The sequence below is a fragment of the Pseudozyma hubeiensis genome (genome assembly GCF_000403515.1).
Source record: "Pseudozyma hubeiensis SY62 DNA, scaffold: PHS39, whole genome shotgun sequence".
NCBI classification, from domain to species: domain Eukaryota; kingdom Fungi; phylum Basidiomycota; class Ustilaginomycetes; order Ustilaginales; family Ustilaginaceae; genus Pseudozyma; species Pseudozyma hubeiensis.
The window spans coordinates 36,074-49,216 of NW_012133821.1; the positions used below are offsets into that span (position 1 = coordinate 36,074).

Below are 13,143 nucleotides of genomic sequence, written 5' to 3' on the forward strand. Positions count from 1 at the left end.
GGATGCGTTTGCCAGGTGTACGATTGCAAGCCGACAAGGTCCAGGCTTGGATCTACCTGGCTTGAGCTTTCATCGGTCAGGTAGGATGGTCCACCCACATCGGCCGCGGCTGCAACTAGGGACGCTGACAGATTATGCTGCTGCGGCTGCTGCGGCTGCTGTCTACCAAGGTGTTTCTCCTCCAGCCAAGAGTCTCGAGCGTGTTGAAGCGCCATCTCGGTTTGTTTTGCTCCCGTCATGCAGAAGTACTTGTTGCTTGGTCGTGCTCTTATAAGTTTGAGGCTTATCGGGAGTCATTGGGGATGCCGTAGATCCGTCGCAGTCAATTTATGGAAGTGGTGCAACGAGCAGGGATCGTCAAGGGGCGCATAGGAGAAAGGAGGCATGTGTGGAGCAAAGATGAGCAGGAATCCCATTGTACCGCAACCTGTACGGTGTCTCAGGTGTCGGCATGCTCAGCTCCATCGGAAGACCACTAAAGCTATCCGGACCGCTGGTTACATCTAAGTCCGAATCTCATGCACGCCCGGCATAGTGCGGACAGTCTCACCAATCTTCAGCCCTTTCATGAGGCATGGGAGCAACCCACGGGTGTTGTGACCGTCACCGAGGTTCGTTGCCAGTTGGGAGGAGCATCGATTTGCGGGGAGAGATTGCATGATTCGACGCTCTGTCTTGCATGCCTTCGTTTGGCTGCTGCGATACACGATACAAACATTCGAGGCCAGCGCCATACCCGAGACCTCGGCTGCACTGGCCCTAGAACGACGAGAAGTAACGAGCTACAGCAGCCTCAGCCACGCCTAAAATTCACAAAGTGGCGGTACCGAATGATTCGGTGCGATAAGTTAACACATCCGAGTCTGCAGAAAATTGCATCGTCCGCTGTCAGGGTACGCCAGAACCAGCTTAAATTCGAAACCAGGCCTGCTGCGCCACCCGAGGCAGATTTTATCTCGCATAGAGGTGAGACATCTTGCGCCGACGCCAAGATCCTCGATCAGGAGGGGCGGTCCGGAGACTTCGCCGATACAAGCAGGGTCGTATCAACTGGGCTAAGGTCGGTGCGCCGCGGCCAGTCTGTACAGCTGTGTTTTGCATTCCACTCCCTGTCCTTTGGCACGTCTGATGAGATGGAGATTGCTTCGATTTTCCCAAGCGTCGCTCTGTTCGTCACGATGTCATTACTCCTGACATCCTGTTGAAGCCGGCCCGGGTAGCTGACGATGCTTCGCATTTCCCACGCTGCACACAAGAGCTCCCAGGAAGGGACGTACACCGAAAGCCCTGCGTTGATCACAAACCCACCCCCCGCTGTTGAGTTGACCGATATAGTCGTGAGAAAAAAAAACATTCGACCTGCAGCTTCTAGAAACTAAGAGAAAGCAGGGTGCAAAGGCCGATGTACAGACTCGCACATCGGCTATGCGCAATGTGGGAGTTTACACATCCCAACACAAAGTGACAAAGGGGACCAAACAAAGAGTCGCGAGATGGGAAACGAATCGCATGCATCATGAGATTTTTTGGATCGAGCTAGTCGCCGAAGGTGTTGTTGTCTACAGTGTCTTCTCCAATGCAGCCGTACCGATCGACATGATCGAGATGCGCAAGACTAGCATGCTTACGACTGTCAAAGTTGACACTCCTATCTACCATCATTCTAAAATGCAGAAACTTTGTCCAAGTCTCTTGGCAGAGCTGCGGAGTTTGCATTGAGAAGGGCATCTCGAACGATCTTGCAAACTTTTATCCCTTATGGTTGCAAACTCAACGAGCGTACTATCACCTTCGGTCGGTTTCCGTGCTAGAGCGGGAAAAGATCAATTGGCCGAGTCGAGTGAAGTATTCGCCGAGCGATCGTAGACGGTGTTCAAGACGGCGTTGCTCAGCTAGACCGTGTCGTTTGGCTCGGACATGAATGCGTTGGTCGACGTGTGTTCAAGTCCGACGCTGACCAACACCCCGCTGCGGCGATTTCGGAGATCACCCCGCTGCGGCGATTTCGGAGATCAAGGCTCGTCAACAGACGTGCTGTAAATGGCCGCTCGCAACAACGTCCGATTTGCCGAGACACTAGTGCAGCTACTGCGGCGAGGATGCCGAATTCCAGCAGCCCGAGAGCGACGCCTTCCTTGTCGAGGGCGACGAAGCTTGCTAGTGTCAGATCGTGGGTCACTAATTTCACGCCTTTTATTCGACCATACGCATCTTTGGCTGCTTCGACTCCTCTGATCTTGTGTGGAATGTCTATGACATGCTGACGGCTTCTTTATTATTGACCGCTATTCCCCTCTTACCCCTGTTCAGGGTGTCAAATCACTCCCGGGCAATCCAGCCAGACAGTTAGTTGCTGCTGCTGTTCTCGAATGTTCTGCATCGCACGTACGCTTTCCAGCCAGTTGTCTCTGCTGCGAATGTCTGCAGCGCAGCGTGCTTTAGAGGCGCTGGAAGACGGGCATGTCCTCGATGGGCGCCTCGGCTCGCACATTTTGACCACCTTGTAGAATGTCCTTACTCGTCGTCAGAACCCCGTCATCAAACGAGACGCGAGCCCATTCTGCTCCAAGAGGAAAATAAACGCTGCGATGCGTCGAGTTTGGAGTAAGAATTGGACAGACTAGGTACTTGTCACCGTACATGTACTGGTCCTGTATCTCCCAAGCGACGGGATCTGAGGGAAATTCGTAGAAGAGTGTCCGCATGATCGGATCACCGTGCTCCGAAGCGATCCTCATCGCGTGTTTTGTGTAATCGCGGAGCGCTTCTCTGATGAGTACGTATTTCCTGAGAATGACAAAGTTGTCTTCGCCGTACGACCAGATTTCGTTGTCGGCACCAGACTGGCAGTAATCAGGATCGTTTCGAGCAGCATCGGGCTTCGGTTGGCGTGGCTCTCGGTCGCCGTGAAGACGCATGACTGGACAAAAGGCACCCCACTGGAACCAGCGAACCAGCAGCTCACAGAACGCGGGGTCCGCTGGATCACCGCCATGGAAGCCGCCGATGTCGCTGTTCCACCAGGGGATGCCCGCGATCGAGACGCTCAAACCTGCAACGAGCTGCGCTCTCATACTCAACCATGAGGAGGCAATATCACCAGACCATAGAAGCGCGCCGTAGCGTTGTGATCCTATCCAGGCACAGCGGATCAGGTTGACGACCTCGGACTGTCCACTTGACAGCTGCCCCTCGTAAAAGCAACGAGCGTAGGAGCGCGGGTACTCGTTTCCAACTGCCAGCATAGGTCCGTTATGGTAGCGAAAATGGTCGAAATCGTACTTGAGGTATTCTGGCTCGGCCTCGTCAAGCCAGAACAACTTGATGCCTAGATCGTGATAGCTCTTCCGAGCGATCGACCAGACATGCTGGCGAGCCGCCGGATTGGTAAAGTCGACAATGCAGCAGTCACCAAGAAAGTCGAATTGCGTTCGTGCGCCGCGCTCCGTGCGGATGAGATGGCCAGATTCCTTGAAAGGTTCGTAGTTTGAGCTGCGCTTGTCGACCGTGGGCCAAATGGAGACCATGAGTTCGACGCCGATTCGTTTGAGTTCGTCCACCATGCCCTTGGGGTCTGGCCAGTAGGTTGGGTCGAATGTCCAATCGCCTTGGCGTCTCCAGTGGAAGAAATCGCAGATGATCACGCCAAGAGGAATGTCCAAGGCTTTGTACTTGCGTGCCACCGAGAGCAATTCATCCTGAGTTTGGTATCGCAGCTTGCTTTGCATGAAGCCAAGACCCCACTCTGGCATCATCGGGGGCTTGCCAACCACTTGAGCGTACGCCCGTTGTATTTCGCAAGGCGTCTGCCCTGCAACAATCCAATAGTCGAGCACCTTTGTGCACTCAGCTTCGAACGTGATGACATTCTTACCAAAGGTGGCTCTACCAACGGCCGGATTGTTCCACAGAAACCCATACCCTCGACTCGACTGGAAGAATGGCACGCTGGCTTGCGAGTTTCGATGCGCAAGCTCAAGGTCGACGCCCATGAGATCGAGGTGACCGTGCTGATATTGTCCCATTCCAAAAATCTTCTCGTTGGGGTGTTGCGTCTGGAAGCGGGCACGCAGCTTGTAGTCGCCGCCAATGATAGGTATGAAGTCTCTCGCATCGATGAGAAGGGCGCTGCAGTTGGGATCGCGCGGGTCATCGCGATTCCGAGAGTACTCTTCCAGCAGCACAGAACCTGTGCTGGTGTTGTAAATCACCACTTTGCCTCGCGCAGAAAGCGAAGCTTTGATCTCTCCATTCGTAAGCTCCAGTCCGTCAGAAGCCGCGCCACCTTTCGAGGCTGCGATCGCTTTGACCTGGACTGAAGCGCTGGGCGGCTGAGCACAGATGCCCCACGATTCCGAGGGGAAGTCGGGCAAACGTGTAGATCGGACACGAATAGCGTTGGGCCCCCATGCTTCGAGACGGAGAAGCTCGTTATCATACCGATAGACGATGGCATCTCCCTCTGCTTCAAGCATCTTTGCCGAGCACTGTGATGTGAGGATGTTTGACGTTGGCAAATCGACACCACAATTCAACAACAGCGGGGTGGCAGTTGTCTGGATCGAAGGAGGCGCTGACAAGGAAAGATCTTTCGTGCAGCAAGTCCCACGATAGAAAGAGAGGACGCGGCCCTCTTCGACATTCGCAAGCGGCGTCAGTCTTTCTGAAGCAGCGTATGACGGCTCAGACTCGTGCTTTAGGCGGTGGTCCCATGATCGCGCGAACGGCAGCATCGGCGATCTCGACTGGTGCGTGGAATCGCCACTTTCCATAGGTGGCGTTTCGCTGTGTCTCTGAACAAATCCGTCTGTTTGCTGCACATAGCAGGCCTGCTCTACATACTGTCTTGCTGGGTCGCCGCTGTCAGTGCCGATTCCTGCGTCACTGTCTGGCCTGCAACCGCCTCGGACTGAGCTCGGTCAGGCAAGACGATGGTGAGCCAGGACGCGGTAATCTACACAAAGAGAGGCGCACGGCAATTTGCCCCGCTGTTTTCATGCATGGTCTCGCGGCTGACTCATACCACTCACTCGCCTAGACATAGGCTAACCCCACATTATGCGTATCGCTTCTGCGCTCATGTTCAAACTCAGACGATAGATTGCCGAGCCCCACATTTCCGAGCGTACGCACGCATGAGCAGTAGACCTGATGAACATGACAATTGCACACTGAGTCGACGATTCACGGCTATCTCGCGGACCAGCTGACCCTGCCGAACATCATGCATTCGGACAAGGCTCTGGCAAATGTAGTGGTCTTTCCTCTTTTCATCGTCAGAAATGTCCGTAAAGCCGCAGGTTCGGCAATCGTCTTTGACGGCGTAGGTCGCAACGATGCAGATAGTTGACCTAGTTTGCTTCCCTGGCATAGTCGCATGCTCGCAAAGACACGGTCCTACGTTCACCTTACCATGATCGTTCTGGTCGTTGCTTCGTTGGGGAGCGGAAATCTTGTCCGCTAAGGCCAACTGTGCTCCGCCTGTCGGCAATCTGCAGCAGCTACACGGCCTTCATGCCGACGCTTCATACCCTGGCATGATCCGTGCGACCTGCTACGTAAGGTACCTCCCAGTAAATTTGACGACAAGCTGCGGTCTTTGGACGAGTGTGGGTAGCGAAAGCTTCTTGAAGCGGCGTTGACAGGTCCCAGGTCGCTAGGCATCAGATCTCCGACGCACGAAAGATCTCCGGCTCGCTGTCGAGACTGTGATGTGGGGCTCCGCAGCACCTAGCGAAAGGCTTTCAAAGATGCTTCCAACGCTGTTTCTGCGAGTATATAAATTCGAAGGCTTTTGATCCTCTACGCCACCGCTCCAGGCCCATTTGTCCTTGCTACATCCAACAATGAAGACGAATCCCATGCACCTCATCGCCACGGCGGCCACCACGGTGGTGTTGGCTACTGCTTCGCCTATCGCCAAGAGAGCTTCGGACACCACCACTGTCCATCTCAACCAATGCTCGGGGTCGCCTGCGCACTTCGCCCAGGGCGTACTGTACGGTGTCAATGGCACCAGTCCTCCGCAGTCGTACATCACCGACCTTGGCATCAACTACCTCTCGGAAGGTGGGGCGCAGATTGACTCTCAGCCCTCTGGATACGCTGCAAGCATGGCCTCCTACCAACGTCGCTTCAACCAGCTCCTCGGTGCTTACCAGCGTATGCGCGCGGTCGGCGGTGTCACCATTGCCAAGATGGCTGACCTTTACGGCGCAGATGAAACCACCAACAATTCGTTCGTGTGGCCAGGCGACAATGGCGACTGGACAAAGTGGGATGCATTCGTCCAGCAATTGATCTCTGATATCCGCGCAAACGGCATGACCGCCGCCTACGTCTTGCAATTGGAGCCTTGGAACGAGCCGGATATCAACTTTGGTGGCAGAGATCAGTCTCAGTTCAACGAGCTGTGGCGCAGGACTACTGTCGCGCTCCGCAACGCTTTCGGACCCAATAGCGGCAACTATCTGCCCATCGTCGGTCCGAGTACAGCCGGCAATCCAGGTTACAACAACGGCTGGTGGAACAGCTGGCTCTCGTCGATCCAGTCCAACGGTGGTACTGCCATTCAGCCGGACGTGTACAACTGGCACATGGAAGGTGGACTTCCCAACGACCCTATCCCTCCTGCTCAGGCACTACCTGCGTACGTCAAGAATTATGGTCTCACTACCGGCATCGGAGTGCAGAACAACGAATTCGGTGTGCCTGCTCAGCAGAACCCAGGTTGGGGTGCATGGTTCCATGCACGTTATGAACGTCTCAAGTTCAACGCACTGCGAGGCAACTGGGCTAGCGGAGCAGCTTTGCTCGACTGTCTTGCCGGGTTGCTCATCAAGAACTCGGACGGCTCGTACTCGACGACTGGCGAATACCAGATGTACAAGTACTACAAGAACATGAACGGTGCGCCCTGCAGCACCGACTCGGGCTCCAGCATCGATTCGTACGCCGTCGGTTCAACCAACAATGTAACCGCACTAGTTGGTAGTCAAGGCTACACCGGCACCTGGAACGTCAACTTCCAGAACATCAATTCGTACTTTGGAAGCGCCACGTCGGTCAAGGCTGATCTCATCTTCCTCCCGTACAACAGTGGCCACGCAGTCTCGGGTTGGCAGACCAACTACACCTCGCAAACGGTCCCGGTGAGCAACAATGCGGCTACTGTCTCTTTCAATGTCGGCAACGGCAACGATGCCTACGCCATCCGACTGCACACTTGAAGATTGAAGTGCCGAGTGTTCGACAGATCATCCTGCATTTCTCCCTTTGTACATTGTATATCGATTTCTAGATATGCCTCGCTATTTGAACGAGCACTTGGACCATTGAACGGCGTAGCTTGTGCTTGTTCAAGGGTCTGAAGCAAAGAAGCCTTTTGCTAGTAGGCTATGCACATGGCTGCTTGAGAAGCATGAGAATGAAGATATAAATTTATTAATAAAAGCATTGCCTGATCCACTATAGGTCAAGATTCCCGAGGCGTGACATCCCCGCACGACATCCCCGCAGACATTGCCGTTTGGACCCTTGGGAACTTCGGCTTACTGTGTACTCGGGTACGTACCAGCGATGGCGGGCTTCGGCAGAAGATTTCGTAGGTCGTATCCGTACCCCACTGCTCGCATGAATTGGTACTCGACGGTTACAGTAAGCGCAGAAGTGTCAAGCTGATCTTACAAAAGCCAACCCGTATCCCACATTCTGCTTCAGACCACCATCTCTCGAACCATCGACTTCGTTCATCATGGCAGGCGACTACCCCCAAGAGAAGTTCGTCAACGCCTCACTCCAGCCTGGATCTTACTGGGAGCGATGGCAGTCGGTAGCCCGCAACGTCACCATCCCCATCCAGCTTGACCTTTTGCGTAAGACTGGCAGATATGACGCTTTCAACCTCAAGCACATTCCCTACTATGACAAGCCGCCTTCCATCTGGCCTGTCCCAGACCACCTCTTCTGGGAATCCGATGTTGCCAAATGGATCGAAGGCGCTTGCTATCACCTGCAGAACAACCCAGATGCGGAGATTCAATCCCACGTCGAGTACCTTGTTGACCTTATCGAGAAGGCTCAACAGCCAGATGGCTACTTGAACATCCACTTCGTCGCTAACGAACCAGAGAAGCGATGGTCCAGCCTTCGAGACTTGCACGAGCTGTACAATTTCGGTCACCTCATCGAGGCGGCTCTGGCATATCACGCGCAGACTGGTTCGGACAAGCTTAACAAAGTCATGCTCCGTTTCGTCGACTACTGCTGCACTGTATTCGGCACCGAAGCTGGAAAGCTTGCAGGTTACCCGGGGCATCCTGAAGTGGAGCTTGCTCTGCTTAGGCTGTACCGTCGAACAGCACACGCCGACTGTCTGCGACTTGCAACCTACTTCCTCACTGAACGAGGCAGGAACGGAGGTCAGTACTACAATGATGAGCAAGCCAGGCGAGGCGAGCACCCCCATACTATTCCGAGCATGATGCCCAAACCGTACAGCTTCTGGTACATGCAAGCGCACAAGCCGATTGCCGAGCAAGACACCATCGAGGGTCACTCTGTCAGGGCCATGTACCTTCTCACAGCAGTGCAAGATCTCGTCGTCTCGCCCGACAGCACGCGATTCACCACCGAGCACCAGGTCAAAGAGCTAGCTGCTGCTGCTAGGACACTTTGGAACAGCATGGTTCGCACCAAGATGTACGTCACTGGCGGCATCGGCAGCATCAAGCAGTGGGAAGGCTTTGGCATTCCGTACTCGCTCCCGATCAGCACAGACGAGGGTGGTTGCTACACCGAAACCTGCGCGGGTATCGGTCTTCTCATGCTTGCCGATCGTCTCCTTCACGAGAAGCTCGATGTCAACGTTGCCGACGTAGCCGAACGGGTTCTTTTCAACTCGAGCATCACGACAGGCATGTCGGTCAACGGCAAGTCGTTCACCTACGTCAATCAGCTCGCCAGCTCGCACGAGGAACCTTGCCAGCGATTCGACTGGTTCGAATGCGCATGTTGCCCGCCGAATGTGATGCGAACGTTTGGCTGCCTCCAAGGGTATTTCTTCGGCACGCTGGTTGCGCGTCCTTCCGATCTTGCCATCCACCAGATCTTTGCAGGCAACATCGACTACCTTGGTAACAGGGTGCAGATTCAGACAGACTATCCTCTGGACGGCAGCGTCAAGCTCAAGGTGGACAAGATCGCTCCTTCGGCCACAATCTGGCTTCGCATCCCTGGTTGGGCGCAATCCGACTACCAGTTCTCGGGAGACGCAAAGTTTACGAACGGGTACCTTGCCATCACCCAACCCGGTGACTTCCAGCTGCAGCTGAATCTCACGCCACGCATCCTCCACTCTCACCCTGATGTCGGTCCTAGCCGTATCACTCTGGCCTACGGTCCGCTGATCTACTGCATCGAAGATGTCGACAATGCATGGATCAACGAGCTGCCCGACCGCGAACAACATTTCAAGCATCTCTGTGTCCAGCTTCCCAGCGACGCAATGCAAATCAGGGTGAACAAACCGGACGAGGCAGGTATCATCAAGCTTACATTGCCAAAAGCAGGATACACGCTCAAGGTGCAGGACGAGGACGGGTTCGCATCTGCTTTCGAGCAGAACCGCCAGCCGGGGTACTATGAACAGCAAGGTCAAGGAAGGGACCTCGTGTTTGTGCCATACTACTACCGTTGCAACAGGGCAGAGACGCTGGGCAGGATGCGCACTTCGCTGCGCGTCAAAGCCCTCTAACTAGATCACTCACTCGAGCATAGATAGCGCATCGAATCGTTGACAATGAAGACAAGATTTCCCCCATCTCGCGTAAGACTTGAGTCCCGCGCTTCTTGCGTATCTCATGACTGAAGGGCTTGTCCGTCACATTCGAGCACCTACGTTCTGGATCAAAGCAGCACCAATGGCTGTCGACCTGCTTGCTCGAGCAGGTACGGCAATCTGGTCCATGAAAGTCGTTCGAATCGCATGCTCGATAAGGATCAGTAGGAAGACATGCGGAGATTTCGATCTTTCTAGCTCTAAGGACACTCCGACAAGAGATCATGTGGTTCTCCGACACGGTAGCGTTCCAATGTACGATCAACGCAATGATGTCGTGCCAGAACGAACATACAGCATGATTTCCGGGAATCTCCACCATCCCAAAGAACCCTGCGACGCTCAGATAAAATGCAGATGCGCTGGCGAAGCCACCCACCTGTTGGAGCGCTTGGACTGGAGATCTTGTTCGGTCATGTTACTTTGTTTTCGGCAATGTCGAACGTTTGAAAGGGGAAACCTTTCGCGTGGGTCGCGGCCTAGGCTGCATGCATATTGCTTCGCTTCCGGCTGAGCGGAGTCTTGACCGTTGTCTCGGGTACGTCGGTTATCTCTATCCTGAGGGGTCCCGCCGTCTGCAACTCCGTCTTAGTGTGGTACGCTGTGCAATCACAGCCACGGCATTCTTTGTTTAATGCTCGAAACGCAACTCCGCTCAGCTGACCGATTTTGATCCGGCGGCGGAAGTGCGTGTGACCGCGGCTTGGATCGCTGCCGCCCAGCGTACCGTCTTTGGCAGATGACAGACGCCACTCGCACTCGTACGTCTTGTTGGACGAAGCAAAGATTCCCGCGCATCAAGGCGGCTCCCGAAGAGGCTGCTTCGGCTTTCTCCTGCAACGTCACTTGCTCATCGTACCTTTTCGTATTCCCTCGCTGGTGATCTCGAGCCGAACTCGCAAAGCCGAAGGGGGCCCCGCATTTGTTTGAAAGATTACCGAGCACGCACATATGCATCAACCGCCGCCATACCTAACCTGCGGGAATATGCGAGTCCCAAGTCTCAGGAACACCTCGGGTGCATGCGCACGCTACCACTTGCTTTGCAGCATATATAGACATCATGTCTGCACCCCTGTTTCCCCACACAGTCGTTCCGTCATCAATCTCACATCACCCTCAACACAGTCCATCCGATTCTGACGACTGGCCACACAGATCATGGTCGACTACCATAACGAGGCACAAGATGCTGTGGTGATCGAGAAGGAGGATGCTCTTCGCATGCACAATCAACTCGGCAACGACTACGACAATGTTGTCAAGGGCGCTCAGGCAGCCGCTGACTACGACCACCAGGATCTGGGAGTGGTAGCTGCCTTCCGCAAGCACTGGAAGGCAGCTCTGTGGAGTATCGGGCTGTCGACAGCTCTGGTGATGGAAGGCTACGATGTCGTCGTCATCAACAGCTTCTACGGTTCCAACGCCTTCATCGACCGGTTCGGTACTGTGTTGGGTAACGGCGAAAAGGTCATCACGGCACCTTGGCAGACAGGTCTTTCCAACTCGGCTCTCGTTGGCGAAGTGTTTGGACTGATGCTTCAGGGCTATGCTTCCGACCGCTGGGGCTACCGGCCTGTCTACATGGCCTCGATGGCGTTCATGACCGCAACGATCTTCATGCCCGTCTTTGCCATTTCCCTTCCCATGCTCTCTGCAGGTGAAATTTTGATGGGCGTGCCGTGGGGGGTCTTCCAATCCCTTACCACCACCTACGCCGCCGAGATCTGCCCCATCATGCTGCGACCCTACATGACTTCGTACGTCTGCTTCTGCTGGGGGCTTGGGATCTTCCTCTCTTCGATCGTGGTGCGTGCGACGCTCAACATGGAGGGACAGTGGGCATGGAGGATGCCATTCGCGCTTCAGTGGGTCTGGCCTATCCCGCTGTTGTTGATTGCATACTTTGCACCCGAATCGCCATGGCACTACGTGCGCAAGGGACGGTACGAGGACGCCAAGGCATCGCTTCGTAGGATGCAGACCAAGAGCAGCGGCGAGGACGAGTCGCACATCGAGAACCAGGTCGACTTTATGAAGCACACCAACGCGCTCGAGATCGCCGAGCAGGCCGGCGCCTCGTACCGCGAGTGCTTCCGTGGAACGTCGACGCGGCGTACGCTGCTCGTCTGCGTCGTCTACTCGCTCCAGTGGTGGTGTGGAAACCCTCTGATGTCTTACGCCGTCACTTTCTTCCGCCGCGCCGGTCTCAGCCAGAACAATGCCTTCAACCTCAATATCGTCATGAACACCACCTACATGATTGGAACGGTGACGTCTTGGTTCCTTCTGCGCGGTATGGGTCGACGAACTCTGTACCTGCTTGGTGCTGTCCTCTGCTGTGTCCACCTCATCATCATCGGCACCTTGGGTTGCTTCGAATCGCAGGCTGTCTCGTGGGCAACGGGAGCTATCCTCATCTCCTTTGCGCTCTTCTACAACTGCACCATCGGACCGGGAGCTTACACCATCATCGCTGAGATCCCTTCGACGCGTCTGCTTGCCAGATCGATCGGACTCGCACGTCTCACCTACGTGCTCACGGGTCTGATCACCAACACGCTCACACCACGCATGCTCTCCCCCGACGCGTGGAACTGGGGAGCCCGCGGTGCGTTCTTGTACCTCGGCACTTGCGGCATCATCCTTGTGATCCTCTTCTTTGGCCTGCCCGAGTCGCGCAACCGCACATCGGCCGAGATGGACGAGCTGTTTGCACACGGCGTACCCGCACGTCAATTCGCCTCGACCGAGGTGAGCCTCTACCAGGCCAACAACCACAACTCGCATTCTTCCACAGCCTCCAGCCACCTACAGGCTGACCAGGAGGTCAAGGACGAGAAGAACCCTGCTGACGGTGTTCACATCCTTACCAGCGACGCAAGCCAGTAATCGTCATAAATTGCGTGGGTCCTCTCAGTACCGCCCCTTTGGGCCCCTCCTGTGTTTTACTATTCCGTTACCCCTCGTACTGTCGATCACACGTACTTCAACGCATATACCATTTGCTTCCAGCTCAAGCCATGTGTGAATGGTCTCTTGCTTTGATGAGGATTGAGCGAGATGGAGCGGCGACGTGGTTGAAATGATATCAATCTTGCGGCCAAAATCGAGGTCACGAAAATCAATGTAAGATCGAGCTCATCTTGTTGCAATCGGCAATCTTCTCGAATTCCCGCGGCAAATTGTCGCAAGTCAAAGTGGCCGAGGTGGGGGTGGAGCAACACGCTTACCCCGCACGCCCCACGCATGCCGAGACTGTTGGTCCTACTCTCGCTGCTGTTCTGCCAGGTCAAAGAGCGCAA

General features: G+C 54.9%; 6 protein-coding genes across 6 annotated transcripts; 3 read left to right on the forward strand and 3 right to left on the reverse strand.

Moving 5' to 3' along the window:
• Positions 1-1,000: 1,000 nt before the first annotated feature.
• On the reverse strand, positions 1,001-1,354 carry PHSY_004148 (nitrite reductase NiiA; the record flags this gene model as incomplete). The annotated part of the gene is made up of 1 exon (XM_012334764.1): positions 1,001-1,354. One exon carries the CDS (start codon positions 1,352-1,354, stop codon positions 1,001-1,003), a length of 354 nt encoding a protein of 117 aa, XP_012190154.1.
• A 1,084-nt stretch (positions 1,355-2,438) lies between these two features.
• On the reverse strand, positions 2,439-4,733 carry PHSY_004149 (glycoside hydrolase; the record flags this gene model as incomplete). The annotated part of the gene is made up of 1 exon (XM_012334765.1): positions 2,439-4,733. The coding sequence occupies one exon, from the start codon at positions 4,731-4,733 to the stop codon at positions 2,439-2,441; it is 2,295 nt and encodes a 764-aa protein (XP_012190155.1).
• A 356-nt stretch (positions 4,734-5,089) lies between these two features.
• On the reverse strand, positions 5,090-5,664 carry PHSY_004150 (hypothetical protein; the record flags this gene model as incomplete). Its single annotated transcript, XM_012334766.1, has 2 exons — positions 5,090-5,481; positions 5,568-5,664. 2 exons carry the CDS (start codon positions 5,662-5,664, stop codon positions 5,090-5,092), a joined length of 489 nt encoding a protein of 162 aa, XP_012190156.1.
• Positions 5,665-5,846: 182 nt separating this feature from the next.
• PHSY_004151 (glycoside hydrolase) lies at positions 5,847-7,229 on the forward strand (the record flags this gene model as incomplete). Its single annotated transcript, XM_012334767.1, has 1 exon — positions 5,847-7,229. One exon carries the CDS (start codon positions 5,847-5,849, stop codon positions 7,227-7,229), a length of 1,383 nt encoding a protein of 460 aa, XP_012190157.1.
• A 524-nt stretch (positions 7,230-7,753) lies between these two features.
• PHSY_004152 (hypothetical protein) lies at positions 7,754-9,754 on the forward strand (the record flags this gene model as incomplete). The annotated part of the gene is made up of 1 exon (XM_012334768.1): positions 7,754-9,754. One exon carries the CDS (start codon positions 7,754-7,756, stop codon positions 9,752-9,754), a length of 2,001 nt encoding a protein of 666 aa, XP_012190158.1.
• A 1,245-nt stretch (positions 9,755-10,999) lies between these two features.
• Positions 11,000-12,730, forward strand: PHSY_004153 (hypothetical protein; the record flags this gene model as incomplete). The annotated part of the gene is made up of 1 exon (XM_012334769.1): positions 11,000-12,730. The coding sequence occupies one exon, from the start codon at positions 11,000-11,002 to the stop codon at positions 12,728-12,730; it is 1,731 nt and encodes a 576-aa protein (XP_012190159.1).
• Positions 12,731-13,143: the final 413 nt, after the last annotated feature.